The sequence below is a fragment of the Silurus meridionalis genome, chromosome 11 (assembly GCF_014805685.1).
Source record: "Silurus meridionalis isolate SWU-2019-XX chromosome 11, ASM1480568v1, whole genome shotgun sequence".
Lineage (NCBI taxonomy): Eukaryota > Metazoa > Chordata > Actinopteri > Siluriformes > Siluridae > Silurus > Silurus meridionalis.
Window position 1 is genome coordinate 13,118,607 of NC_060894.1, and position 27,275 is coordinate 13,145,881.

The 27,275-nt window shown below is 37.8% G+C and overlaps 2 protein-coding genes across 5 annotated transcripts; one reads left to right on the plus strand and one right to left on the minus strand.

Moving 5' to 3' along the window:
* The first annotated feature begins 237 nt into the window (after window positions 1-237).
* Window positions 238-8,682, plus strand: rhbdd2 (rhomboid domain containing 2). 4 transcript variants are annotated; one of them, XM_046861100.1, is made up of 6 exons: window positions 239-722; window positions 889-1,293; window positions 1,684-1,834; window positions 4,853-5,093; window positions 6,418-6,497; window positions 8,483-8,682. In XM_046861100.1, the coding sequence occupies exons 1-5, from the start codon at window positions 470-472 to the stop codon at window positions 6,454-6,456; spliced, it is 1,089 nt and encodes a 362-aa protein (XP_046717056.1). In that variant the 5' UTR covers window positions 239-469; the 3' UTR covers window positions 6,457-6,497; window positions 8,483-8,682. The 4 variants fall into 4 exon arrangements, with proteins under 4 accessions (XP_046717055.1, XP_046717056.1, XP_046717057.1 ...); XM_046861099.1 differs by lacking the exon at window positions 6,418-6,497 and having other exon boundaries at window positions 238-722; XM_046861101.1 differs by lacking the exons at window positions 6,418-6,497; window positions 8,483-8,682 and having other exon boundaries at window positions 240-763; window positions 4,853-5,469.
* A 592-nt stretch (window positions 8,683-9,274) lies between these two features.
* tmem120aa (transmembrane protein 120Aa) lies at window positions 9,275-25,437 on the minus strand. Its single transcript, XM_046861102.1, has 12 exons — window positions 25,205-25,437; window positions 22,960-23,078; window positions 22,688-22,804; window positions 22,423-22,482; window positions 22,250-22,345; window positions 21,589-21,678; window positions 21,342-21,407; window positions 16,400-16,461; window positions 16,209-16,301; window positions 15,312-15,376; window positions 10,285-10,353; window positions 9,275-9,863 (listed from the first exon to the last, which is right to left on the minus strand). The coding sequence occupies exons 1-12, from the start codon at window positions 25,280-25,282 to the stop codon at window positions 9,753-9,755; spliced, it is 1,026 nt and encodes a 341-aa protein (XP_046717058.1). The 5' UTR covers window positions 25,283-25,437; the 3' UTR covers window positions 9,275-9,752.
* Window positions 25,438-27,275: the final 1,838 nt, after the last annotated feature.

Below are 27,275 nucleotides of genomic sequence, written 5' to 3' on the forward strand. Positions count from 1 at the left end.
ATCTTGGAACTAACACTAAGAGCTTCATTATTAGTAGAGGCACAGATGCTTGCAATTCCCAAATGCACATCTCTTCATCTTTATTAACTATTTATTCAAATTAATTTAAGTACATTTATCTATGTTTAGGATTTAGAGCTGGCAGAATTCTAGATAAATGACAGTTGTCATTTGCCAACGTTGGCTAATGGTTATAGTACACGCTGACTAAGCCAAGACTCGGTATGCGTTAAACGATTTTGAATACACCCTATGACGACAACCCAGTCAGGTGGCTATTCGGCTTGCGCACCATGAATTAAAATAGTGAAACATATCTAGGCGTCCTATAACGCTATTAAATGTATGCGCAGTCAGACCAGGAACGCTGGCGATTCACACAAAAGATTATCGACAATGCGCAAAAATTGCGCAGTTTAGCAGCCTCGAATACGACGCGTTGATGTTTTCCGAACACGGAAGTTGATACATGCTAAGGTTTTTCGATTTGTCTGATTTTGTTTTGGTTAATGAACGTTATGTTATAGTATTTACAGTGAAAATGTGTGACAGATTTCGTAATATATTGTGGAAGTTTTCTAGTTTTGTGCCAGCTTTTGAGTTTACAAGCGGGGTCGGGTTTGTAGTCACGCTATCTTGTGTCTTGAGCATCGTCGCGAATCATTTCAACATTTCTGCACATGCATTAAGTTTGGAATCCAGCGTTGTTCTCAATGGCCATGGTAAAATTTTATTTCACATGTAATGAATGCATTGTGCAAAGGTAACCACTGCAGTGCAATAACGTAATCCTCTTTCAGCAGGATATGTATGTTTCATGAAGCATCTTATGCTGAAAGTTTCTTTTGTATTGAAAACCCTCATAAAATTGAACTATTTTTCCCTTAGTTCACAAACTTCTCACCTACTGCTTTTACCATAAGGATGTGGGACACCTCTTTCTCAGTGCGACTCTGCTTGTGGCGTTCTGCAGTGGACTAGAGAGAGGAGTTGGTACAGTGCGATTCCTACACCTTTTGCTTTTTCTAGTCACTTCTGTTGGCCTAATACATGTTCTTCTGGAGGTGTTGTTATTTTCTCCATATACGAGGAGCACAGTTTCAGGTCTAATCCCAGTATCTCTGTCTATGTTGGGCACGGTGACTATGAGTTCCCGTGTGAGAAAGGCGTTTCTGCTGGGCTTTACTGTGCCCAGTGCAGTCCTTCCTTGGCTTCTGTTGCTCATTGTTCATCTCTTTATCCCAAATACTGTATTATTATGCAATGCTCTGGCCGCAATCACTGGACAGATGTGTATCCTTTTCCTTATTATTGTGCTGTTGAGTATGACTTGTCATTTATCTGTATCCAGTTGGCTTATGCTTTAAAACTTGGCATACTGGCATCTTAATCATCCAGTAAATAGACAGTAAAAATAGTTGTTACTTCAATAATTGGTGAAATATATTTTTATTTTATTTTTTTAGGATTATAATGTGTAATTATGTTAATTTACTATTTCTGACAACCAAAAAATGACCTGAATTCAGAATATGCAATTTGATGTTTAAACATAAGTCAATTGATATGTGTCAGATATGAATATTTTTGTGTTTATCTTTTAGTCAAGGTAGACATGTATAAATGCAGCTGTATTTTTATTTATTACACACATTATATACTTAACTGAACAATTTGTATTAGATGGCATGAAATGGTTTTCAATGTTGCAGATGTCTGAGTCCAAAGCTTGTATGTTTGAGAAGATGATGCCATTCAGATTGCTGAAAAAAGTAACATGTGTGCATTTTGTCCCGGCATCTGCAGGGGAGCGTAAAAAAATCCTGCATACTATGTGAGTCATCATTTTGTTTATTTATTATTATTTAAACATGTATATATATGTGTGTGTGTGTGTGTATATATATATATATATATATATATATATACACACACACACAGTACAGACCAAAAGTTTGGACACACCTTATTCAAAGAGTTTTCTTTATTTTCATGACTATGAAAATTGTAGATTCACACTGAAGGCATCAAAACTATTAATTAACATGTGGAATTATATATGGAATTATATACAAAACAAAAAAGTGTGAAACAACTGAAAATGTCATATTCTAGGTTCTTCAAAGTAGCCACCTTTTGCTTTGATTACTGCTTTGCACACTCTTGGCATTCTCTTGATGAGCTTCAAGAGGTAGTCACCTGAAATGGTCTTCCAACAGTCTTGAAGGAGTTCCCAGAGATGCTTAGCACTTGTTGGCCCTTTTGCCTTCACTCTGCGGTCCAGCTCACCCCAAACCATCTTGATTGGGTTCAGGTCCGGTGACTGTGGGGGTCAGGTCATCTGGCGCAGCACCCCATCACTCTCCTTCTTGGTCAAATAGCCCTTACACAGCCTGAAGGTGTGTTTGGGGTATTTGTCCTGTTGAAAAATAAATGATGCTCCAACTAAACGCAAACCGGATGGAATAGCATGCCGCTGCAAGATGCTGTGGTAGCCATGCTGGTTCAGTATGCCTTTAATTTTGAATAAATCCCCAACAGTGTCACCAGCAAAGCACCCCCACACCATCACACCTCCTTCTCCATGCTTCACGGTGGGAACCAGGCATGTAGAGTCCATCTGTTCACAAAGACACGGTGATTGGAACCAAAGATCTCAAATTTGGACTCATCAGACCAAAGCACAGATTTCCACTGGTCTAATGTCTATTCCTTGTGTTCTTTAGCCCAAACAAGTCTCTTCTGCTTGTTGCCTTTCTTTAGCAGTGGTTTCCTAGCAGATATTCTACCATGAAGGCCTGATTCACACAGTCTCCTCTTAACAGTTGTTGTAGAGATGTGTCTGCTGCTAGAACTCTGTGTGCCATTGACCTGGTCTCTAATCTGAGCTGCTGTTAACCTGCAATTTCTGAGGCTGGTGACTCGGATGAACTTATCCTCCGCAGCAGAGGTGACTCTTGGTCTTCCTTTCCTGGGGCGGTCCGCATGTGAGCCAGTTTCTTTGTAGCGCTTGATGGTTTTTGTGACTGCACTTGGGGACACTTTCAAAGTTTTCCCAATTTTTCGGACTGACTGACCTTCATTTCTTAAAGTAATGATGGCCACTTGTTTTTCTGTACTTAGCTGCTTTTTTCTTGCCATAATACAAATTCTAACAGTCTATTCAGTAGGACTGAATGTGTATCCACCTGACTTCTGCACAACACAACTGATGGTCCCAACCCCATTCATAAGGCAAGAAATCACACTTATTAAACCTGACAGGACACACCTGTGAAGTAAAAACCATTTCAGGTGACTACCTCTTGAAGCTCATCAAGAGAATGCCAAGAGTGTGCAAAGCAGTAATCAAAGCAAAAGGTGGCTACTTTGAAGAACCTACAATATGTCATATTTTTAGTTGTTTCACACTTTTTTGTTATGTATGTAATTCCACATGTGTTAATTCATAGTTTTGAGGCCTTCAGTGTGAATCTACAATTTCCATAGTCATGAAAATAAAGAAAACTCTTTGAATGAGAAGGTGTGTCCAAACTTTTGGTCTGTACTGTGTATATATATATATATATATATATATATATATATATATATATATATATATATATATATATATATATATAATCATTTTATTTATTCATTCATTTTTATCACTGTTTCTCAAAATTATGTATATGAAGCATGCACAGGGTTTTGCACCAAACTGTTATCAGAGTTATTCTATTTTGAATTGAGTCCTCACAGTTATTAGCTGTAATAGGTTTGTTTTTATAAATCAAATCAAATTTTATTTATAGAGCACCTTACAGCAACCAAAAGGAACACAAGGCACTTTCCAGAAAAACAACAATAGACAATAAAATATAAGAACACAATGTACATAAAATAGCAGTTGAATCAGGGGCTACGTGTTAAAAGCTTGTATGAATAAATAAATTTTCAACTGTGATTTAAAAACACTCAGCACAGTGATGCATCGTATTTGTGCTGGAAGTGCATTCCACAGCTTTGGTCCCTGGACGGCAAATGACTGGCCTCCAAACTTTTTATATTTGTAGTTGGGAATGACCAGAGAGGTATGTCCAGAGGAGCGGAGAGTTCTGGCTGGTTGGTAAACCGTTATTAATTCGGCGAGGTAGGCCGGGGCCAGACCATTGATGGCCTTGAACACAAACAGCAGGACTTTATACTCCACCCTAAACCGCACCGGAAGCCAGTGAAGCGAGCGGAGGACAGGGGTGATGTGTGAGCGTTTGGAGGTGTTAAAGAGAAGACGTACCATTGTACCATTTTGAGCCGATTGAGAAGTGATTGATTAAGTCCAGTGTAGAGAGCATTACAGTAGTCAATCCTCGAGCTGATGAAGGCATGTATAGTTTTTTCAAGGTCAGCTTGAGACAAGAATGATTTGACCTTGCTGAGTAGTCTTAGCTGGTAAAAGCTCGCCTTCACTACTGCACTGATCTGTTTATCAAAGTGCATACTTGTGTCAAAAATAACACCCAGGTTACGCACTGTAGGTGCAAACTGTGGTGTTAGAGGACCAGAACTAAGAGAACTGCTTATACTCAACAAGTCTAATCCAATTCATAAAAATAAGTAGGCCTATAAATGTTTGGCCTATGGAAAATGTAGGAATACCTTAAAAATATAGTCAAATAAATGTAAACAATAGGCCTAATATTTTTTATAGTGAATATATAAGGCAAATCTGTACTGATCTGGTTTAAGGAACAGAAACCCCTACAGAAAAAATTAATAATATTATTAATTAAATTAATCTCTAAGTTGTTATTCTTTCTGCCTGTTTAGATATGCCAAAATATGTTAATTAGTCTGTTGACATCTCTTTCAGATGCAGCCCATCACCTGGCTCATACCCTGTTCAGGCTTATGCTCCAGCATCTATGCTTGCTTCTCAGGCAGCAGGAAATGCTCTAAACAGTGTAGATGGTTGGTCACATTCCACCATTATCCAACAGAACTTTACAGTACCTTCACTAAACCCTGGCTATAATACTGGGCCCAGATCCAGCCATGGACACACACAAGGACATGTCTGTGGCAATAGCCATGGACACAGTCATCAAAATCAGGCAAGCAATTTTTGGATGCCAAAAGCTCATTATGCCCATTCTCAATTCAGCCCTCCAGAACATATGTCTCTATAGTCTTTTGGTACCTCATCACACACAACAGCTCAAGCAGATTCTGTAACATCTGTCCCTGTGCTGTCTAGTAAGCAGTATCTACATGAGGGGAGTAGTACACCCAAAATCTAAAATAAATAGAATAGTGATGCTCACCCATGACAACGGTTGGAGAGCCTTACACAGGTGCATTGAAGTTAGGTATAACAAGCCAGCCAAGTATCAGTGTAACTTTTGAATGTGTTATGCTGTACCTTTAGGCTAATACACTGTGCATTTAGTAATTTTACAGTAAAATAAATAAAAACATTTTAATAAATCAGTATATATATTTTTTTACATACATTCCACTCCAGTGTTGAAACTACAAGCACAAATCTTTGCATGCAAAAGAAATCTGATGTCAGAAGATAAAATATAAAACAGCAGAACTGAATTTGTTTTCATTCCTGATAGCTCATAATTAGCAAACAATTTCAGTCACAAAACATATCACAAAAGTTTTATAGAAATCAGAGTCTAAGCTTTACATACTGTGATATATTTGTTCCAAGTGGAATCTTATAAAAAGCTCTTAACAGTCATTTGTGGACATTTTTGTCTGTACTCAACCTGGTTACAGCTAAAAATTAATACATAATTTACTAAAAGATTTGCGTACTCAGTATATTTGTCTGGTCGGTTTGGGTCATTACTTTTATTAATAATTGAACCACTTAATGAGCAGCTCCTGGAAGCAGAGATAAGAGGTTTATTTTTTTTGAAACAGGAAGATTTTTAAATCAGACTTAAATTATGAACTAAAATATCAAGTAAATAAGAAATCTCTAGGGATGGATGAATCAGTTCTTTGGATAATCAGGTTGGATCAGGAGAATCAATTCTCACATTAGACTATCGATCCTACTTGCATTTTGTTTTTGTTTAGTTTTTTTAAAACAAGTGACTTATTTTTCTTAACCTTCATATTTTGTGTAATAGCAGTAGTGTGGCTTTTCAGGCGCTTAATGATAAAAATCAATGAACACTATAATGAACTCTTCCTTAATACAATTATTTATCTTATTTGTGGTACTGCCAAAACAGAATACTATAAAGGATGTGTGCAAGCCTTTATTCCAATTTTCAATCTTGTTTCTGTTTCATATTTATGTCCATGTTTGCCCTAACTAACACTGATGTTTATTTGGCTCATTGCCTATATTTGGATCTAAATTTAGATAATAAAAACTTGTACTGCATTTACATCTGTTTATATTCTGCCTCACAGCACAATCGTTGCACCAGCATTCTTAGAGACTTTTACTAAAGCATGAGAATTGATCAGTCAGTGAAGAAACAGGCTCAAAGGTAAAATATGAACTTTCTCTTATTCCTTTACAAAAAAATATAAAAGTAAGTAATGTAGAAACATTGAGTATGGTTTTTGTGACAGCATTGTTGAGCAGTTGTTAAACTTTTTCTAATAAATGTAACGAAAGACAAGTCTATTAAATTAAAGTATTTTTAATATCAGTAATGGTAGATTTAAGAATAAGAGAGATGTGCAGACCTGCAGTAACAAAAGGGGGAATAAAGTTGATTAGTCACACCATAAAGTTATGGGGAAAAAGTAGTGGAAGCCAGGCTGAGAGAAGAGGTGGCCATCTGTGAGCAACGGTATGGTTTCATGTAGAGGAAGAGCAAACAGACGCGTCTGGAGAGGTGGAGGTAGGCGCTGGAGAGAAGGGGAACGAAAGTCAGTTGGAGTAACACAGAGGATGTGTGTGAATGAGAGGGAGGGCAGTGGAGTGGTGTAGTTGCAGGGAGAAGGGGTGGAGAAGGTGGTGGAGTTCAGGTACCAGGGGTCAACAGTGCAAAGTAATGGAGAGTGTGTTAGAGAGAAGAGTGCATGCCGGGTAAAGTGGTTAGAGAAGAGTGGCAGGAGTGATTTGTGATAGAAGGGTATCTGCAAGAGTGAAAGGGAAAGTTTATAGGACTGTGGTGAGACGTGCGATGTTGTATGGTTTAGAGACAGTGGTATTGAGTAAAAGACAGGAGGTAGAGCGGGGGGTGGCAGAGATGAATATGTTGAGGTTTTTGTTGGGAGTGACGACGATGGACAGGATTAGAAACAAGTTTAGTAGAGAGACAGCGCATGTAGGACGTTTTGGAGACAAGGTGAGGGAGGCGAGATTGAGATGGTTTGGACATGTGCAGAGGAGGGACATGGGGTATATCGATAGGAGAATGCTGTTGATTGAGCCATCAGGAAGGAGGAAAAGAGGAAGACCAAGGAGGAGGTTTATGGATGTGGTGAGGGAAGACATGCAGGTAGCTGGGTTGAAAGAGACGGATGATCCGCTGTGGCTACACCTGATGGGAGAAGCCGAAAGAAGAAGAATGATAGCTTTCAAAAATATTGTTACTTGTATCATTATTGAAAGTTATTGGTATTGAAAACCGAATGAAATGAAATGTTATCACCCACTTGTAGGAAGTAACTTCTGGCAGATGTTATTTCAAATCTCTCTAGCAAATGAGAGTAAAGCATTGTTAAGCCCTGCCCCTGACCTCTAACAAGTGGTTAATGCTAGAATGGTGAACATTAACTTATGGAGTGTAAATGAAAGCCAAACATTGCTGTTTATTTTAGTGATTGTGCAATACCATTCTACCATATTACTTTTGATTACGATACCAATTACTTTTAAAAACAGTATTGTCAATATTAATACAATATCAGTATTTTTGATTGCCATTTTCATTAATAGTAAATAGATTACAATAAACTTGATTCTATTTATTAAAAAAATATATCTTAATCAAACAAACTCATAACAGAATATAATCCATTACACAAACTGTTGAATTCTAAACACTAAATCATGTTTAAATTGTCACACATTTTTACATTCCTTCCTTTTAGAGATTTTTGTGAAGAAACGAGAATGTTGACTATTTCCCCCCTAAACCTGTTTCTTCTGAAATGATCGATTCTGCCATTTTAGGGAACAATTTTATGTCACGCAGGATATGGATGGATGAATATAGTATAAGAACATTTAGAAACTGACAGACAAATCCAAAATGAGATCCAAATCCATACACAGAAAAACAGGCAATGGGTCAGGCGAAATCAAGCCTGGAACAAAGGCTAAGTACATTCAGAGACCTGGATGTACAGTAATAATTTGTGACTAGACAGAAAAACATTTAAACAAGAATGAAAAATAATTCTTTTTGTTAAGTAAATTACTTGCTGTAAAATGTATTCTTACATATATTCTGTTTATTTTGTTGGAATAATATTGTATTTCTAAAAAAAATTTCTACTTTGTGCTGATTCTGTTCAGAAAATGGGGAGTACAGTTGGAGTTCATTCAGCAGCGACCAACTGGGTTTGGCGGTACCAAAAATAAGATGAAGAAAAGTATTATTGAAAAGCTGTTCATAGTGTCTGTAGAGTTTATTAAGCTTCTTAGCACCTGCACCATGATTATTACACAAGCTATAAATGTTAAATAAATATTAAACTCACTTCTTTAAACAAAAATCACAAGTAGCCTCAATTACTTTGATGTTAGAATTAATCCTCTGGATAAAACCCCAATATCGCTGCTCTAGGATCGATCCACCCATCCCTAGTTTGAAGACTGTGTCATTGTTTTCAGTTCCAGTCTTCCACCTTCTGCCAGAAACAGTAAACGAGTAAAGTAGAATGTGAGGTTAAGAGAAAATTTAAATTCCATAAAACCTGAATAGAGTATATAACTGGATGAGAAAACTTCTGAATTTGTAATTAAGTAATGTTTCTACTAACCAGAATAATCTCTTGAATAATCCAATTTTACATTGCATTTAGCAGACGCCCTTATCCAGAGTGATGTACAAAAGTGCTTTTAGTCTCTAGTAATGAATAAATCTACACTGGTATGCCAGATTACAAACTTAATATAAATTTAATTTAGTTATTATGTTTACTTTTCCTGATCCAGATCAGTAATAAAGTTTTTTAAAAATCTAAACTTTGTGCCGAAGTCCCTCCTTGGTTATAGAAGGGCCGTGAATTAAATAACAGTTTGAATATTAACCGTAGGGCATTTTAACTTTTGCCTGAATTAAATATATTAGCATAATGCACAGTATAAGAAGCTGCATTGAGTTAATTTATTTTGGGTTAATTTGTTTATATTTCATTTAACTATTAAATGATCTGTCCCAGTCAGTGTCACAGTGGGTCCTGAGCCTGAGGAATACACCCTGGATGGGATGACTGTGCACTATATACAAACACACTACAAACATTGTCAAACTTATTTCAACACAGGAGAAATTACCGCAGCCAATCCACTAACCAGGTGGAAAGAAACTGGAATAAACCACTGCTGGTATGGGCTGAAGTACGCACACATAGCAACTGATGCTCCAGATTGAACCAAGAGGAGCAATAAAGTGTTGCCTTAACATTCACCTCCAGTTATGCAAACTTTAAATGTAAATTTGTAAAACACATTAGAATTTCAGTAAAGTACCACTAAAGATTTAACTTTAGGCAATAATATATGTATACAAGTAATGGCATGAAACATTTGTATAAAATTTTTGGGAGTATTTAGCATTCATTCATAAATCTTTTCCTTTGTCCTGATTTGTGTATTTTTGGTAAACTACACCCAGTGTGGTAAAAAAGTTTCCTATAAAAAGCACAAGGAAGGTGGAGCCACACATAAGGACCTGTAAAACAGAAAGGGACATTAAATTAGTGAAAGGAAAAGAATAATACAAAAACATCATGATATTGACTACATTGCTAGAACCATATACCAGCAGCTTTGTTCCAATATTGGTTTCCGGATCTAAGCTTGAATTTCCTTTAGTTTGTCAAATAGGCAGTGGCACCTAAGCAATTATGGCTCTAGTTACCAAGCAGAACATCAGTGCTCAAGTTCCAACACCTCCAAGCTGCCAACATTGGTCCCTTGATATATCATGGGCCTTATCGCTCTCTGCTCCAGGGGCACTATATAATGACTTAGGAGCTGTGCTTTACAACTCTGTTTAATATATATGTGACAAATAATTTTTAGTAATAACAATAATTTGACCTCAGTTCATCAACAAACTGAAATGAATTTTTGAAATAGTGTTGTGTTACCTGCCACTCTTTCCATTCAGGCAGTTGAGCCATTTGGAAAAGTGTGATTCCATTGTAGAGTTGCCAAAACTGAACGTACAGAAGATAAAACGACAAAAAGAAATGTTACAATCATACAGTGAACTCAGTCTTTATTTTAAAACACACTGGTATAATCTGTCATTGCAAAATATATTCTGTGCTAAGATTGTTTTTTACGGTTCTGTGCAATATGTTTTTATCTGCTGTGAGGCACAAGCATTTTACATCCAATGTTACAGGGACCCTGACTAGAATAACGCTGATACCGAAGATGAATAAATGAATAAATCAACGAATAAAATATTTGCTTTGATTATTATTTTTCTCTTGATATACAGTCATGTGAAAATGAAAGTACATCCTCTTAGAAATTCCATGGTTTTACATATCAGGACTTATTAAAAATCATCAGGTCCTTATCAGGTTTTAAAATTAGGTAAATACAACCTCAGATGAATAGCAACACGTCATTATTTATTTTTTCAAAAAGCAAGGTGAAAATGATGTCTAAAAATCTAAACAGAATCTTGCATTATGGGCAATCATCTTCACTTTGGTCTCGTCTGTCCAAAGGACATTACTCTAAAAGGGTTGTGGTTCCGAAAGCCATGCTGCCATGTTCTTTTTGAAAGAAGAGGCTTTCTCCTGTAGATGAACTGTAACTCTGAGGGGTTTTTTGTGCAATTTGTCTGAGCACTATGCAGTTTGATCTTAGGGTGAATTTGCTGGGATGTCCACATTGCAACTGTCTTAAATAGTTTTGTTTGTCACAAATGTTTATCACTGTTGCTGTTGGGTTAACAAATTCACCCCAAGATCAAACTGTATAGTGCTCACATAAAAAAAACCCAAGAGTTACATTTAGTTCCTTAAATCCTGTGGAAACAGCAAAGGTGTACTTTGTTGTTTATACATGGATTTTCCATTTTGGTTTTATTTTTGTAAAACTAAATAATGACAGGGTAATTCGCCATATGATGTTCTAAGATTGTATTGAAATAAAACCTTTCGTTCGGCTTTTCCCGTTACGGGTCGCCACAGCGAACCATCTGCATGTTTTGATTTGGCACATTTTCACGCTGGATGCCCTTCCTAACGCAACCCTCCTCTTGGGACCGGCACTAAGGCTTGTGCAACCCTAATGGCTGGGGTTGGTTCCCTGACCGGGGATTGAACGTGGGCCGCAGCGGTGAGAGCACCGCATCCTAACCACTAGACCACCAGGGAAGTAAGGTTGTATTTAAATTAGTGCTGTCAAAATTAAACGTAAACGTGTTAACTAATTTTTTTTACGCCAAAAAATTTATTAACATGCAATTAATGCATTTCTGTTTGACCATTTGTATATAAAAAAATAAATATATAAGAGGCGAAATATAAATATAAAAGAAGCGAAACTTTCAACACAACACATTTATTCACGACATGCTTTCTTTACTCAGATATAAAAAAATAAATAAACTCATGCTCTATGTTGAGTTTGGTTTCACTAATAATAAACATAAATTTGCATAACGCATCCATTTGTCCATGCCAATGTTGATTAGAGTATTAAAATACTTGAAAAATATAAATTTAAGGTACATTTAGAACAGATAAAAATGTGAGATTCAGTTGTGATTCATCAAAAGTTAACTCTTGACAACCATGTGATTTAATCGCGATAAAATATTTTATTCGATTGACAGCCCCAATTTAAATCATTTTCTTCTTCTTCTTCTTCTTCTTTCGGCTGCTCCCATTAGGGGTCGCCACAGCGGATCATCCGTCTCCATACCACCCTGTCCTCTACATCTGCCTCTTTCACACCAACTACCTGCATGTCTTCCCTCACCACATCCATGAACCTCCTCCTTGGCCTTCCTCTTTTCCTCCTACCTGGTGGCTCCATCTTCAGCATTCTTCTACCAATATAATTCATGTCCCTTCTCTGCACATGTCCAAACCATCTCAATCTCGCCTCCCTCACCTTGTCACCAAAACATCCTACATGTGCTGTCCCTCTAATAAACTCATTTCTAATCTTGTCCATCCTCGTCACTCCCAACGAAAACCTTAACATCTTCAGCTCTGCTACCTCTAGCTCTGCCTCCTGCCTTTTACTCAATGCCACTGTCTCTAATCCATACAACATTGCAGGTCTCACCACAGTCCTATAAACTTTCCCTTTCATTCTTGCAGATACCCTACTATCACAAATCACTCCTGTCACTCTTCTCCACCCACTCCACCCTGCCTGCACTCTTTTCTTTACTTCTCTAACACACTCTCCATTACTTTGCACTGTTGACCCCAGGTACCTGAACTCCTTCACCTTCTCCACCTCTTCTCCCTGCAACCGCATCACTCCACTCTCCTCCCTCTCATTCACACACATGTACTCTTAAGAGTATGTCTTACTCCTACTGACTTTCATTCCCCTTCTCTCCAGCGCATATCTCCACCTCTCCAGGCTCTTCTCAACCTGCTCTACTCTCACCACAAATCACAATATCATCTGCAAACATCATAGTCCAGGAGACTCCTGTCTGACCTCGTCCGTCAACCTGTCCATCACCACTGCAAACAGGAAAGGGCTCAGGGCCGATCCTTGATGCAGTCCAACCTTCACTCTGAACCAGTCTGTCGTACCTACTGCACACTTCACTGCCGTCACACTGTCCTCATACATGTCCTGCACCACCCTTACATACTTCTCTGATACACCTGACTTCCTCATACAATACCACAACTCCTCTCTTGGCACTCTGTCGTCGCTTTCTCTAAATCCACAAATACACAATGCAATTCCTTCTGTCCTTCTCTATACTTCTCCATCAACATCCTCAAAGCAAATAATGCATCTGTGGTGCTCTTCCTCGGCTTGAAACCATACTGTTGCTCACAGATGGTCACCTCTTCTCTCAGCCTGGCTTCCACTACTCTTTCCCATAACTTCAAAGTGTGACTGATCAACTTAATTCCCCTGTAGTTACTGCAGGTCTGCACATCTCCTTATGCTTAAAGATCGGTACCAGCACACTCCTTCTCCATTCCTCAGGCATCCTCTCCCTTCCAGAATCCTGTTAAACAATCTGGTTAAAAACTCACTGCCATCTCTCCTAAACATCTCACGCCTTTACCGGTATGTCATCTGGTCCAACCGACTTTCCATTCTTCATCCTCTTAATCGCTGCTCTCACTTCCTCCTTACTAATCCTATCTACATCCTGCTTCACCAACTCCACATCATCCGACCTTCTCTCTCTGTGATTTTCCTCATTCATCAGCTGCTCAAAATACTCCCTCCACCTTCTCAACACACTCTCCTCACTAGTCAACACATTTCCCTCTCCATCCTTTATTGCTCTAACTTGCAGTACATCCTTCCCAGCTCGGTCCCTCTGCCTGGCCAATCGGTATAACTCCTTTTCTCCTTCCTTAGTGTCCAACCTCTTATACAGCTCCTCATATGCCTTTTCCTTGGCTTTCGCCACATCCCTTTTTACCTGCTGCCGCATCTCCTTGTACTCCTGCCTACTTTTCTCATCACTCTGTCGATCCCACTTCTGTTTTGCCAACCTCTTTCCCCTAATGCTCTCCTGCACTTCCTCATTCCACCACCACGTCTCCTTGTCTTGCTTTCTATTTCCAGATGTCACACCAAGTACTTTTCTAGCTGCCTCCCTCATCACTCCTGCAGTAGTTCCCCAATCATCCAGCACCTCTTCACCACCACCGAGCCCCTGTCTGACCTCTTCCCTGAACCTCACACTACACTCTTCCTCCTTCAGTTTCCACCATCTTATTCTTCTTTCAATCCTTACATTCCTCCTCTTCTTCTTCGCCTCCAAAACCATCCTACAGACCACCATCCGATGCTGTCTAGCTACACTGTCCCCGCCAACACCTTACAGTCTCAATCTCCTTCAGGTTGCATCTCCTGCATAGCACATAGTCCACCTGTGTGCACCTTCCTCCACTCCTATACGTCACCCTATGATCCTCCTTCTTCTTAAAATACGTGTTCACCACTGCCATTTCCATCCTTTTAGCAAAATCTACCACCATCTGCCCTTCCACATTCCTCTCCTTAAAACCATACCTACCCATCACCTCCTCATCACCTCTGTTCCCTTCACCTACATGCCCATTAAAGTCTGCCCCAATCACCAATCGTTCTTTTCTAGGTACACCATCTACCACATCATCTAATTCACTCCAGAATCTTTCGTTTTCCTCCATCTCACAGCCAACTTGTTTATCATCATCCCTTCAACTTTCACTTTCACGATCATCACCCTATCAGAAACTCTCTTCACCACCACTACACTCTTACTGTACTCTTCCTTCAGAATCACCCCTACACCCCTACACCACCTCCTCTCCTTCTCCTCCTTCGGCCAACAGTAGCCCAATTTCCACCGGTACCCTGTCGGCTAACGATACCTGTGGCCGTCGTTGTTAACCCGGGCCTCGACCGATCCGGTATGAAATTCTCCTTTGTGATCCGCATATTTGATTTGGCACATGTTTTACGCTGGATGCCCTTCCTAACGCAACCCTCCCCATTTACCCGGGCTTGGGACCGGCACTAAGAGTGCACTGGCTTGTGCCCCCCTAATGGCTGGGTTCCCAATTTAAATCATTTTAACACCTGATAAAGACCAGATCATTATGCCCTGATACATAAAACTAGATATAGAATTCAAATAGAGATTATTTTAATTTCATTTTGATGTGTCCATTTTAAACAACTAAACATTCTATGCTGTATAATTGTAAATTGGCTTAGGAAAAAAGAATGTGAATATTTATTAGCATAAATTATGTGCAATATTTATGCTACAATGTAATAAAAACCATGTAGACTGTGTATGTTCAATATAATTCAATTCATACTTTATTTATATAGCACCTAACAACTAAAAGGTAGAACCTAGGTGCTGAACAAAGTGCAAAATTCAATGTGCAAATTATAGTAATAAAATTATTTTCAGTGACAAGAAACCCACTGTGATACTCACATGGCCAAAGAAAAGGAAAGGCAACAGAAATGTTAGTCCTCTCCACATCCAGGACTGAAATCCCTCTGTGAATAGAACATGGACATACTGTTTTATTACAAGGAATTTGGAAGGATTTGTGTGAGCACAAATAATTTCCCTCGATCTTTATTTTTTTTCGAATTACTCGCTTCATTTAGTCCATTTAACTACAAAAGGAGCATTGTGTTTCCCCACGGACCATTATTACCGATGCACCACCCACTAAACTCTGGAGCGCTCTGAACAGGTAACCACAGAAGATGCTGCAAAATGAAAAAAGAGCGCTCCAGAGATGATTCATATAGAAGCCAGTTAAATGAAGGAATAAAGTCAGAATTGCGAGAAAAAAAAAATCTGAATTACGAAAAATAAACTCGGAATTGCAAGAAAAATGTTGAAATTAAGCATATTCTTTTTTTTATGTGGTGGTAACGGGTTTCCATAGGATTCAGGCCAAAGTTTCAAAACAAAAAACAACAAAAAAGTACTCCTTATCCGTTTACTTGATTAAACATTGGGAATAATCTGTAGAATACTTGATTACAAAAATAATCGATAGCTACAGCCCTAGTGCACTCTGATATGATATAATGTCTTACGTTCCACTAAATTTTTAAGAGTCCGAAAAAATGCCATTACTGACAGGCATACATTAAGGAAAACTTTTTATTTTTCTGAATACCAATAGTGTATTAAGTGTAATAATTAAAAGTGTATGTTCTGTTGGTCTGTGCTGAGCGGGGATCTCAGTAAGTCTACTAATATTGATATTGTGTTTGATATTTCTGTGTATTTTATGTACTCATAGTGTATGCCTAAATTTCCAACAGAATATGTCGGGATACTGAAAACCATTTGAAGTATACAGTAGCTCACCAACTGTCAGGTCCATATTGTGTCTCTCTCCTAGGGCACGAAGCCGGTACAGACAGCCACTCTGGTAGTAGTACTGAAGAAACTGGACAAAATCTAAATGAGATATGAGTGTGAAATTTGTATCTATAAACAAATACCAACCTTTTAATATAAATCTGAAAGAAATTAGATTTGAAAATAAGCTATATTACTTATATACATAGAGTAAGACAGGAACTGGTTCCTAAACATTTGGTAGAGTTCTCCTTCAGGCCTATAAAACAAAGGTGACATCAGTAATTCCTGGTTTACTTTCCACTGCCTGACACTGAATATACTGTATAGGTAAATAGTTTGTGATTTTATATATATATATACATACAGTGGAACCCGGTTATCTCACACTCGGTTATCTCGACAACCCTATTAAGTCGACCTTTTTGAAGTGGAACCGCCAAATTCTCGCTTTTTCTAAGCATTTTTTATCGGTTATGTCGATCGCCGAACCCTAATATCTCGAGCACAAGGGGGGAAAAAATTTGCCATTTAACGTCGGTTATCTCTGTGCAGCCGCAGAAGAACTCGCGGAAGTGGCGGAAAAATCAAACCTTACAGATACTACAGGTGTTGTATTGTATACTGGTGAATCTCTGCTGTTAGTAAGTGCACATATGCATTTTTTTTGTTAAATGTTATGCGATGAACGGAGCGGCGCTCGGCTTCAACTCCTTACCGAGCGCGAGCAGGGTAAGGAGCACGGCTCTCTTGGTAAGGAGCGGCGCGCGCGCGCTCGGTAAGGAGCACGGCTCTCTCGGTAAGGAGTTGAAGCCGGGAGCTTTAGAGAAAGCCACGCCCCCTTCGGCCGTTCTGTCCCTCGTTTTTGGTTTCGGGTTCGGTTTTGGATCTTCCGGGTTTTTTTTCCGGCCGCGCCGTGCCGCCGGTCGCGGTATTTTTTAATTTCCCTATTTTTCCATTCACAAACTCTCTCTCTCTCTCTCGGCTTATCTCCCCCTCGGCATCGCGGACGTAAGTTTTTTCGGACACTTTGCTTTGTGTGTTTGTGCGGATTACTTCAGCCTGATGGTCATAAGTTTTCAGAAACTTAGTTACTGTTTTTTTTTCTTTGCTTTCCACATGTGGACTAAATGTGAGACGGCACTGTGCAGCCGCTGTTTTTTTTTTTTTTTTTGAGCGATCTGTGTGTTTAAGGTTTGTATGGAGAATGGACGGTGGTTTGTATTGTATACTGGTAAATCTCTGCTGTTAGTAGGTGCAGTTATGCCTTTTGTTGTTAACAAACGTATGTACATTTTTATAGCATGCCTTCATCAAAACAAATCGTGGCAACGCTGTTGTGTAAAAAAACCCTTCAAAAACACGTGCATGCACATTCTCATTTATTAACGCACATCATGTACATAAAGGAATTTCAAGCACGTTAATATATTGCCGCCATTTTGTTTTCGTTTATCTTGATCATCGGTTACCTCGATGCTTTTTGGCGACCCCCTACGACATCGACATAACCGGGTTCCACTGTGTGTGTGTGTATATATATATATATATATATATATATATATATATATATATATATATACACACAGTGAGGAAAATAAGTATTTGAACACCCTGCTATTTTGCAAGTTCTCCCACTTAGAAATCATGGAGGGGTCTGAAATTGTCATCGTAGGTGCATGTCCACTGTGAGAGACATAATCTAAAAAATAAAATCCAGAAATCACAATGTATGATTTTTTAACTATTTATTTGTATGATGCAGCTGCAAATAAGTATTTGAACACCTGAGAAAGTCAATGTTAATATTTGGTACACTAGCCATTGTTTGCAATTACAGAGGTCAAACGTTTCCTGTAGTTTTTCACCAGGTTTGCACACACTGAAGGAGGGATTTTGGCCCACTCCTCCACACAGATCTTCTCTAGATCAGGAGGTTGTTCCCCAAAATCTCGCAATACATGGCCCCGGTCATCCTCTCCTTAATACAGTGCAGTCGGCCTGTCCCATGTGCAGAAAAACACCCCCAAAGCATGATGCTACTACCCCCATGCTTCACAGTAGGGATGGTGTCCTTGGGATGGTACTCATCATTCTTCTTCCTCCAAACACGTTTAGTGGAATTATGACCCAAAAGTTCTATTTTGGTCTCATCTGACCACATGACTTTCTCCCATGACTATCCAAATGGTCATTGGCAAACTTAAGACGTGCCTGGACATGTGCTGGTTTAAGCAGGGGACCCTTCCGTGCCATGCATGATTTCAAACCATGACGTCTTAGTGTATTACCAACAGTAACCTTGGAAACGGTGGTCCCAGCTCTTTTCAGGTCATTGACCAGCTCCTCCCGTGTAGTTCTGGGCTGATTTCTCACCTTCCTTAGGATCATTGAGACCCCACGAGGTGAGATCTTGCATGGAGCCCCAGTCCGAGGGAGATTGACAGGCATGTTTAGCTTCTTCCATTTTCTAATGATTGCTCTAACAGTGGACCTTTTTTCACCACGCTGCTTGGCAATTTCCCCATAGCCCTTTCCAGCCTTGTGGAGGTGTACAATTTTGTCTCTAGTGTGTTTGGACAGCTCTTTGGTCTTGGCCATGTTAGTAGTTGGATTCTTACTGATTGTATGGGGTGGACAGGTGTCTTTATGCAGCTAACAACCTCAAACAGGTGCATCTAATTTAGGATAATAAATGTAGTGGAGGTGGACATTTTAAAGGCAGACTAACAGGTCTTTGAGGGTCAGAATTGTAGCTGATAGACAGGTGTTCAAATACTTATTTGCAGCTGTATCATACAAATAAATAGTTTAAAAATCATATATTGTGATTTCTGGATTTTGTTTTTAGATTATGTCTCTCACAGTGGACATGCACCTACAATGACAATTTCAGACCCCTCCATGCAAAATAGCAGGGTGTTCAAATACTTATTTTCCTCACTGTATATAATTTGACCATGCAATTGGGTTTAAAAGTCTTTTATTTCATTTAAGATTGAAGATAAACTGAAAGCTTTTAAAAAGTTTTAAATATTTAAAACAATGTCTTGAATATGTATTTGCGAGTGGAGAGCGGAGCGGTAAGAAACAGCTGCAGCTGATGAGACTCATCAGTGCGCTCTCTAAAAATGGAGACAGACAACAAATAAATAAAAATAAAAGTGAATAAAGGAGCTCTGCTTGGTGAATTATTGACTGTCTCTCTTTCTTCCAGCACAGAACAAGTGAATTGTTACAATGTACTTTTCACATTTCTGTACTACTTTAATAAACTAATTTAAATGTAAGCAAAATTGTTATTTTGACTGTTTTGTGCAAAAGGTCAGATTTTCCTTGTGCATAAACATTTTAAATAAAGCAAATGTTCAGATGACATACCAAATACTACCAAACTCTTAAAAGCATGGACAGAAAATTAATTTCACTCAAGTTGTCAATAATATCATTTGCAATGGCAAATTTTCATTTAGGAAAAAATTATAAATAGGAGCATTTCCCTAGTGGTCTCAGATAATTGGGCCCATTGTATATACTGATTCAATATATTTATGTAGTTAATAGAGTTGAAACCAGATATTTACATACACCAGTAAAAAAACACAAAAACTTTTATTTCTTTACTGTCATACATTAAATCAGGGTAAACTTTTTCTGTTTTAAATCAATAAATATTAAACATTTTTTGCATTTGTTAAATGTCAGAATCGAGCGAGGGAGCATTTTTATGTATTTTTATTATCACTTTCATCAAAGTCAGAAGTATACATACACTTCCTTATTTCCTTACACTGTATTTGGTGGAATTGCCCCGAAACTGTTTCACTTGGGCCAAACGTTTTGGGTATCCTTCCACAAGCTTTCTACAATAGTTTGCTGGAATGTTGGCCCACTAAGACCCATTTGTGCCCAAGCTTTAACTTCTTGGCTGATGTCTTCAGATGTTGCTTTAATATATCCACATAATTTTCTTTTCTCATGATGCCATCTATTTTGTAAAGTGCACCAGTCCCTTCTGCAGCAAAGCAGCCCCACAACATTATACTACCACCCCCATACTTGACAGTTGGGATGGTGTTCTGAGGCTTCAAAGCTGCGCCCTTTTTCCTCCAAATATACCGTTTATCATTATGGCCGAACAGTTCAATTTTTGTTTCGTCAGAACACAGGACATGTCTCCAGAAATTAAGATTTTTTCCCTCATGTGCAGTTGCAAACTGTAGTCTGGCTTTTTTATGGTGGTTTTGAAGTAATGGCTTTCTCCTCCCAGAGTAACCTTTCAGCTCATGGCAGTACAGTATTCGTTTTACTGTGGATAATGACACTGTCTTATCAGTTTCAGCCAGCATCTTCACAAGATCTTTTGCTGTTGTCCTGGGGTTGATTTGCACATTTTGCAACAAAAAACTTTCCTCTCTGGGACTCAGAATCCTTCTCCTTCCTGAGCGGTATGATGGTTGTACATTCCCATGTTTTTTATACTTGCGTATTATTGTCTGAACGGATGAACGTGGGACCTTCAGGCATCTGGAAATTGCACCTAAGGATGAGCCATACTTGTGGAGGTCAACAATTATTTTTCTGATGTCTTGGTGGATTTCTCTTGATTTTTCCATGATGTCAAAGATAGAGGCTCTGTGTTTGAGGTGTATGCATCCACAGGTGTGCCACCAATTAACTCAAATGGAATCAATTAACCTATCAGAGGCTTCTTAAGCTCAGAATGGAATCATCTGGAGTTTTTTTTTTTGTTTAAAGGCACGATAAACGTAGTGTACTGACTTTGATGAAAGTGATAATAAAAATACATATAAATTCTCCCTCGCTCGATTCTGACATTTAACAAATGCAAAAAATATTTAATATTTATTGATTTAAAACAGAAAAAGTTTACTCTGATTAAATGTATGTCAGTAAAGAAATAAAAGTTTTTGTGTTTTTTTCTGAAGTATATCTAAATATCTGGTTTCAACTGTATATACCAACATTTTGCAGTGAACTGCAAATAGCATATTTAACAGAAAACAACAGTAATATATCTGCTACAGCTTTAGTTTTACACTTGTCTTGGGTTTAGTTTTGTACAACTAAAAGAATTACAATATTTTTTTCTCCTGAACAGGATACAGCATATCTTACCAAGTTAGCATTACTCCTGAGAGGAAAGTTGAAACATAATGTTGAAATACCCACCAGCCCTTAATCCTGCAACACCAAAAGACACAACTAATTGAACACAACTGAGTGGTATCATAAATATACTGCACTAAAGAGAGAATTTAAACCATTACATTTGGTAAATCCAGTTCAAATAAACATATGATACAATAATTGTATTGTTCTATTGTGATTTAAAAATATGCTTTTTCATGCAGAAATTACTTACTTTGTGCCATTATTAATGAGTATACTCTCTCTTATCGTCAAGGTGCAGTAGTACCATACCAACAGAAAGTTAAGAAGTGCATCAAGCACTCTGTTAATGGAAAAAAAAAGTTCAGTATGGTTAAAAAATAATCTATGCATTAATTTCTTCCAAAAGAAAAAAATATATAAACTGTGTATACTTAAACCAACTTGAGGGCTGCCAGGGTAGGGAAAGCACCTTTGAATGTTTTCATTCAATTATTTCCTTACCGAGTATTACTGACAAAGTCATCAAATAAAAGGCTATCACTATAGCACATTGGTTGTCTTGTCATTCTCTTAAAACTGTTATATTGTAAAACCATGGTTACATGTGTATCAATCCTTTAGAGTCTGTTAAAGCGCAAAACACAATCTTAAATCCGCTTTTTCAATGACAAGAATGCGAATGAGAAAAGTGGAATTAGGGAGGGCCTTTTACCTGCTACGTACTTGAGGTCACGGTCACAAGGTGATGATTTTTCATTACTTTTACAAGGAACTAAGCAAAAAAAAACATCCTGATGGTCTGATATAAAAGGAAGTAGGACGGTAAACATCTATCTAACATAGTTGTGGCAGCGTGTGTGGAGACGAGTTCGCACCTGCTGCCACAATAATAAAGAAGAAGCTGGACTTACCTGTAGCTGACCACAAATCGGCACGTAAAGGAGAAAAGCAGCAGTATGACAGTCAGGTAGAGCTTGAACTTCTCATATTCATCTTTATAGGCAAATCTGAAAGAAATGTTTGCAGTTTTATAGTGTCATTACAAGATTAGAAATGCTGTTTAAGACTGCTATAAAATACTTACTTGGCCTGTTTGTTAAGGAGGGTAACATTCACATTTCCAAGTACAAGACTGAGGTATAACCTAGAACACAGAGTAAATCAAAAGTATTGCAAAACATTAACCAAAGCTCTACTGTAATTGAAAACTATTACATCTATATCATTTAACATCCAATAACCTAGACTTGCAAAGACACAGCTCTCATTAAGTCAACAATGCTACAATGCTTCCAACTTAATGGCTGATAAAGTGTATTGAAGGTGTGGTTGCCTCGCATTTGTTATACCCGTTTTTCTTTGGAAGGAAAGCCTCCATCTCAAAAAATACATTTGGTCGTTCTTTCATTGATTCTTGGATCCCATCTAGTGTGCTTCTGTACTCTGGGCACCCTTTCTGTTTGCATCTAAAGAAATAGACAACAATACATATCTGTTTTTAAGTGAATATAGATGCATTTTTCTCTCAGTACAGTCTCTACACATTTTTTTTTAACAGGATTTGACTAAGCTTACATAAGAAACCACTTCAACAAACATTTAATGCCAAAGCAAATCATACTCTTCAAGTGAAGCTGAAAGCTCTTTGAGCTTTTTCCTCTGTCGTGAAATAGAAGTGGAACAGCTATTCTGTAATTTGGAAACCTCCTCCAGCTTTTGTTTGTAAAGGCGATGGGTTTCCTGAAAAAGGAGTTAGAAACACTTCAGATTATCTGCACAAATAACAAATAAGCAAATAATAAAGGTAAAAATTTATTTAGCTGGCTACAATACATATTTCTATGTAGGGTATTAATTTTTATATTATAACATTTACATGTATGGTATTTGACAGACGCCCCTTTCCATAGCGACTTATAATTATCTGGTTTGTACACTGAGCAGTTAAGTTTTAAGGGCCTTGCTCAAGGGCTAAGTAGTGGCAGCTTGGTGATACTGGCATTGCAAATCTTTCAATCAGAAGTACAACACCTTAAACAACGAACTACAACTTATTACAGCAACTTTGTTGCTACAAGGCTGACGTTTGATTATTGTTAACTTTAAACTATTTACTAAATTATTTTCTGTTCCACATTAAAAGATCCAAACTTCTTGTATTTCTCTTGCACAAAAGCTATCTGTATGCACCAAATCTCTATCTCTATTCACATAAACGTATTTATTATTTAACGTATTTCTGGTAGAATCTCAGTCAGTGTATTAGCGGCAAAACTCATTCATACAATTTATTTTACAACAAGATGATTAAGCCTAGAGGTCCATGAAGATACTGAGCAACTCAAGAACTATGAGAATGTATTTAAGCTGTTAATAATAAAAACAGTCTACTACAATGGCTTATGACTACAGGTTTCATGAGCAGTTCTGCATTTAAGGACCCATCGCTGTAATGAACAGACATTCGATGCCATCCAGACGAGGATGGGTTTCCATTTGAGTCTGGTTCAGAAAGGAAAAAAACGTACTAGAGTGTACCTAAAAGAGTCAGCCTTGTCGTTCCAGCTGGACCCTATCAGCATACAGCAATGTCCCTCTGAACATTGGTACATTTTGTACCTTCTTGTTTGTACCTCTAAAATAACATTTATCATGATATTAAGATGAACTGATTTGGATGTCATTTTAAACCATACTAGGACACAAAGGTACATTACTATCACTAGAGGTGCATAAATGTTATTTTAGAGGTACAAACAAGAAGCTACAAAAATGTAGTTTTTGCAAAGTGCAGAGGTACATTGCTGTACCCTGCTGGTGTCCAGCTGGAGGGACAAATCTTTTGTACTTTTTTTAGGTTCATTTATGTACCTTTATTTTTCTGTGTTCCTTTCAAGATTTCTTCATCAGACCATCTGTGTTTTGTTTTTTTTTACACTGTCACCATTTGCGTTCTCATTGGGGATAAACATACAGGCACTTGCATATAAATTCTATATTTTATAACCTATTTATTTCTGTAACGCTGCTTTGGTTCAATGAACAATGTTAAAAGCGCTGTGCAAATAAAACTGAATAGAATTGTGAGAATATTAACGACATTCACAGTAATGTGGGGAAACAAGTGTAATATAGGATCCTCTCCTGCGCATCTTCACAGTTATCGCCAGGAGCGAAAACAGCTTCCGGCGCTGCACCGGATGTAACTCAGCTGTCTGTGACAAAACGCGGAAGAACAATAGTTCTGTGAACGCCGTGCATAAAAGAGAATAAAATGGCATATGACGTGTCATTTGAGTGTCTGTAAAATATAATATAAAATATTAAAATATTAAATATGCTATCAGGGCCATTATTGAACATTCATACATTAATAATTTTTCATAGTGGGCAGTTATGCAACATTATAGTATTTATGTAAAATATTTTTATATCCAGTTGTTAGGTTTTCGAAGTGGCATAATAAATAAGCAAACATTTACCCAAAGCACTGACTGAATTGTAATGTATTTTAATTGCTTTTCATAGCGCCATCTACAGGCGACACGCCTGTAAAACCCTAAACTCTAGAACGTGGAACCAATAAATTAATAAAGCAGCCAACTCCAAACTTATGTTTGTTGGTGGTGTTGATGGAAAAATAATGACTGTCGAGTAGACAGAAGGACACAAGATAACGTTTTTAGTTCTCTGTTCAGCACAATTACAGAGTTTATTAATAGATAGTAACGCTTGAATAAGCTCTAACAGACTGGCTAGTTACAGAGCCCGCGCTAAAGCAGATTTATACGCTGATTCGTCGGTTACAAGGTTTAGATTTAATGTTATGTGATTAAAAGTAAATCTATAAACTGTTTTCCTCTCACCTGAACTTGTTGATAGTCCTTTTCGAGATCTTCCCATTCCTTCAAACATTCGGTCAACGAGGATGGACTAAAAAGCATATTGGGAGAGGTACTGAATAAAAACTGTAAACCGCTTTGATACAGAAACAGATAGCGATTTCTCTACCGCTTTTCTCTTGCTGGAGTGAAGGAGTTTTGAGACAACGTCGGTTCAATACCAAATGGAGCCGCATTTAATCGACCGTACCAATGGAGTTCAGTCCGTTATATTACACCCCACCTAGTGCACTCTGTTAGTCAGAAATTAATATTGGGTAACGCACAGGATTCGTCATTATAAAATAAAGGACCCCGGTTTAGTAAATGGTAAATTTTAATCTTACTCAGTCAAACACAGTTATTGGCATCCTTCCACAGGACAGGTAAAATAAATAAATAAATAAATAAATAAATAAATAAATAAATATATATATATATATATATATATATATATATATATATATATATATATATACACACACATTTATACAAATTTTAAATCTGTAAATGTATGAATATGTATAATAATTAATTGTAAAAAAACAGATTTTCACTGTGCATTAACAACCCGTTTTCAGAAGAAATCATATTAAATTGAGCAAGGGCAATATGATTTTGTCTTAGATTAGATGCAAATTATAAAAAAATAACAAAGCTATTTTTCTATCCCTAACTTTAACCTTCACATCTTGAAGTTATGCAATATCTGGTAACACGGCTTGCCCAATTTATTTTCAAATTTATGTTCTTTCGGCGCTTTGGTGAAACACAAAAGGTCATCGTTATAGAAGCTGCTCTTCACAGAGTGCTGTATCCAAGCACATTAATTGAAAGTTGACTAGAAGGAAAAAATATGGTAGAAAATGGTTAAGCAAAGCCCATTCAAGAATTTGGGGGAGATTCACAAAGAGTGGACTGCAGCTGGACTCAGTGCTTCAAGAGCCACCATGCACAAACGTATTCATGGACTCATTCCTTGTGTTAAGACACTCTTTATCCAGAGACATCAGAGGTGTCTTACCTGGACAAAGAACAAAAAGGACTGCACTGTTGCTCAGTGGGCCAAAGTCGTCTTTTCAGATGAAAGAAAAGAAAATTTAGCATTTCATTTGGAAATCAAGGGCCCAGAGTCTGGAAGAAGAGAGGAGAGAAATCCAAGTTGCTTAAGGTCCAGTGTAAAGTTTGCACAGTCAGTGGTGGTTTGGGGAGTCATGTCATCTGCTGGTGTTGGTTCACTGTGTTTTTATCAAGGTCAGCACAGCCATCTACCAGGAAGTTGTCATGCTTCCTCTGCTGACCAGCTTTATGGAGATGCTGATTTCATTTTCCAGCAGGATTTGGCACCTGCCCACACCGCCAAAAGCCTCAAAAGTTGGTTAAATGACCGTGGTGTTGGTGTGCTTGACTTGCCAGCAAACATACCAGACCTGAACCCCATAGATAATCTATGGGGTATTGTCAAGAGGAAAATGAGAATCAAATTAAATTAATTCATTTTGGCTGAAGTGTAGCCTACAGCCTAACCTGTTTACAGCAACGACGCATTGTAGGATTGGTGGATGAACCACTGTAAACAGGAAGAAGACGCACTGTGGGTGTGTTTCCGTTTATTCAAGTATGTGCAGCAGTAATGGCGTGTCGAGGTGAGAGCAAGACGAGTTTATCAAAAGGAAATGTGCTCATTATTTCACTTTAGTTGAGCATAATGACAAAAACCTTTTAGTCAAATGTAAGCTGTGTCTTTCTGGTTCGACAACAAAAAGGAAATTTCTCAGAAGAAAAATGCAGCTAATAAACACAAATTTTATGCCTTATAAAATGCATTACATTGTATTGCTAGGATAAATGCTGGGTTTTTTGTTTGTTTGTTTGGTTTTTTTTACATTTTTATGGACATATACAACAGCAGATTTTGCACTTTGAATACACACAGCTTACTTTACATAAGTTGGTGACATGCAACTTTTAATTTGTGGTTAGTTTGAAATTTGCTCATAGATTTCATTTTAAACAGCTTTTATATTGTTTATGTTGTTTTTTTTTTAAAGCATAT

Excerpts from the sequence above, each read along its gene's own strand:
- rhbdd2 (XM_046861097.1), top strand. The coding sequence starts at position 470 with ATGCTAAGGTTTTTCGATTTGTCTGATTTTGTTTTGGTTAATGAACGT. Across the intron at positions 1,294-1,683 it reads CGCAATCACTGGACAGATGT|ATGGCATGAAATGGTTTTCA; the intron begins GTATCCTTTTCC and ends AATTTGTATTAG. Across the intron at positions 1,835-4,852 it reads AAAAAAATCCTGCATACTAT|ATGCAGCCCATCACCTGGCT; the intron begins GTGAGTCATCAT and ends CATCTCTTTCAG.
- tmem120aa (XM_046861102.1), bottom strand. The coding sequence starts at position 25,282 with ATGCTTTTTAGTCCATCCTCGTTGACCGAATGTTTGAAGGAATGGGAA. Across the intron at positions 16,302-16,399 it reads GTCTTACTCTATGTATATAA|ATTTTGTCCAGTTTCTTCAG; the intron begins GTAATATAGCTT and ends TATCTCATTTAG. Across the intron at positions 10,354-15,311 it reads CTTTCCTTTTCTTTGGCCAT|TTTTGGCAACTCTACAATGG; the intron begins GTGAGTATCACA and ends CTGTACGTTCAG.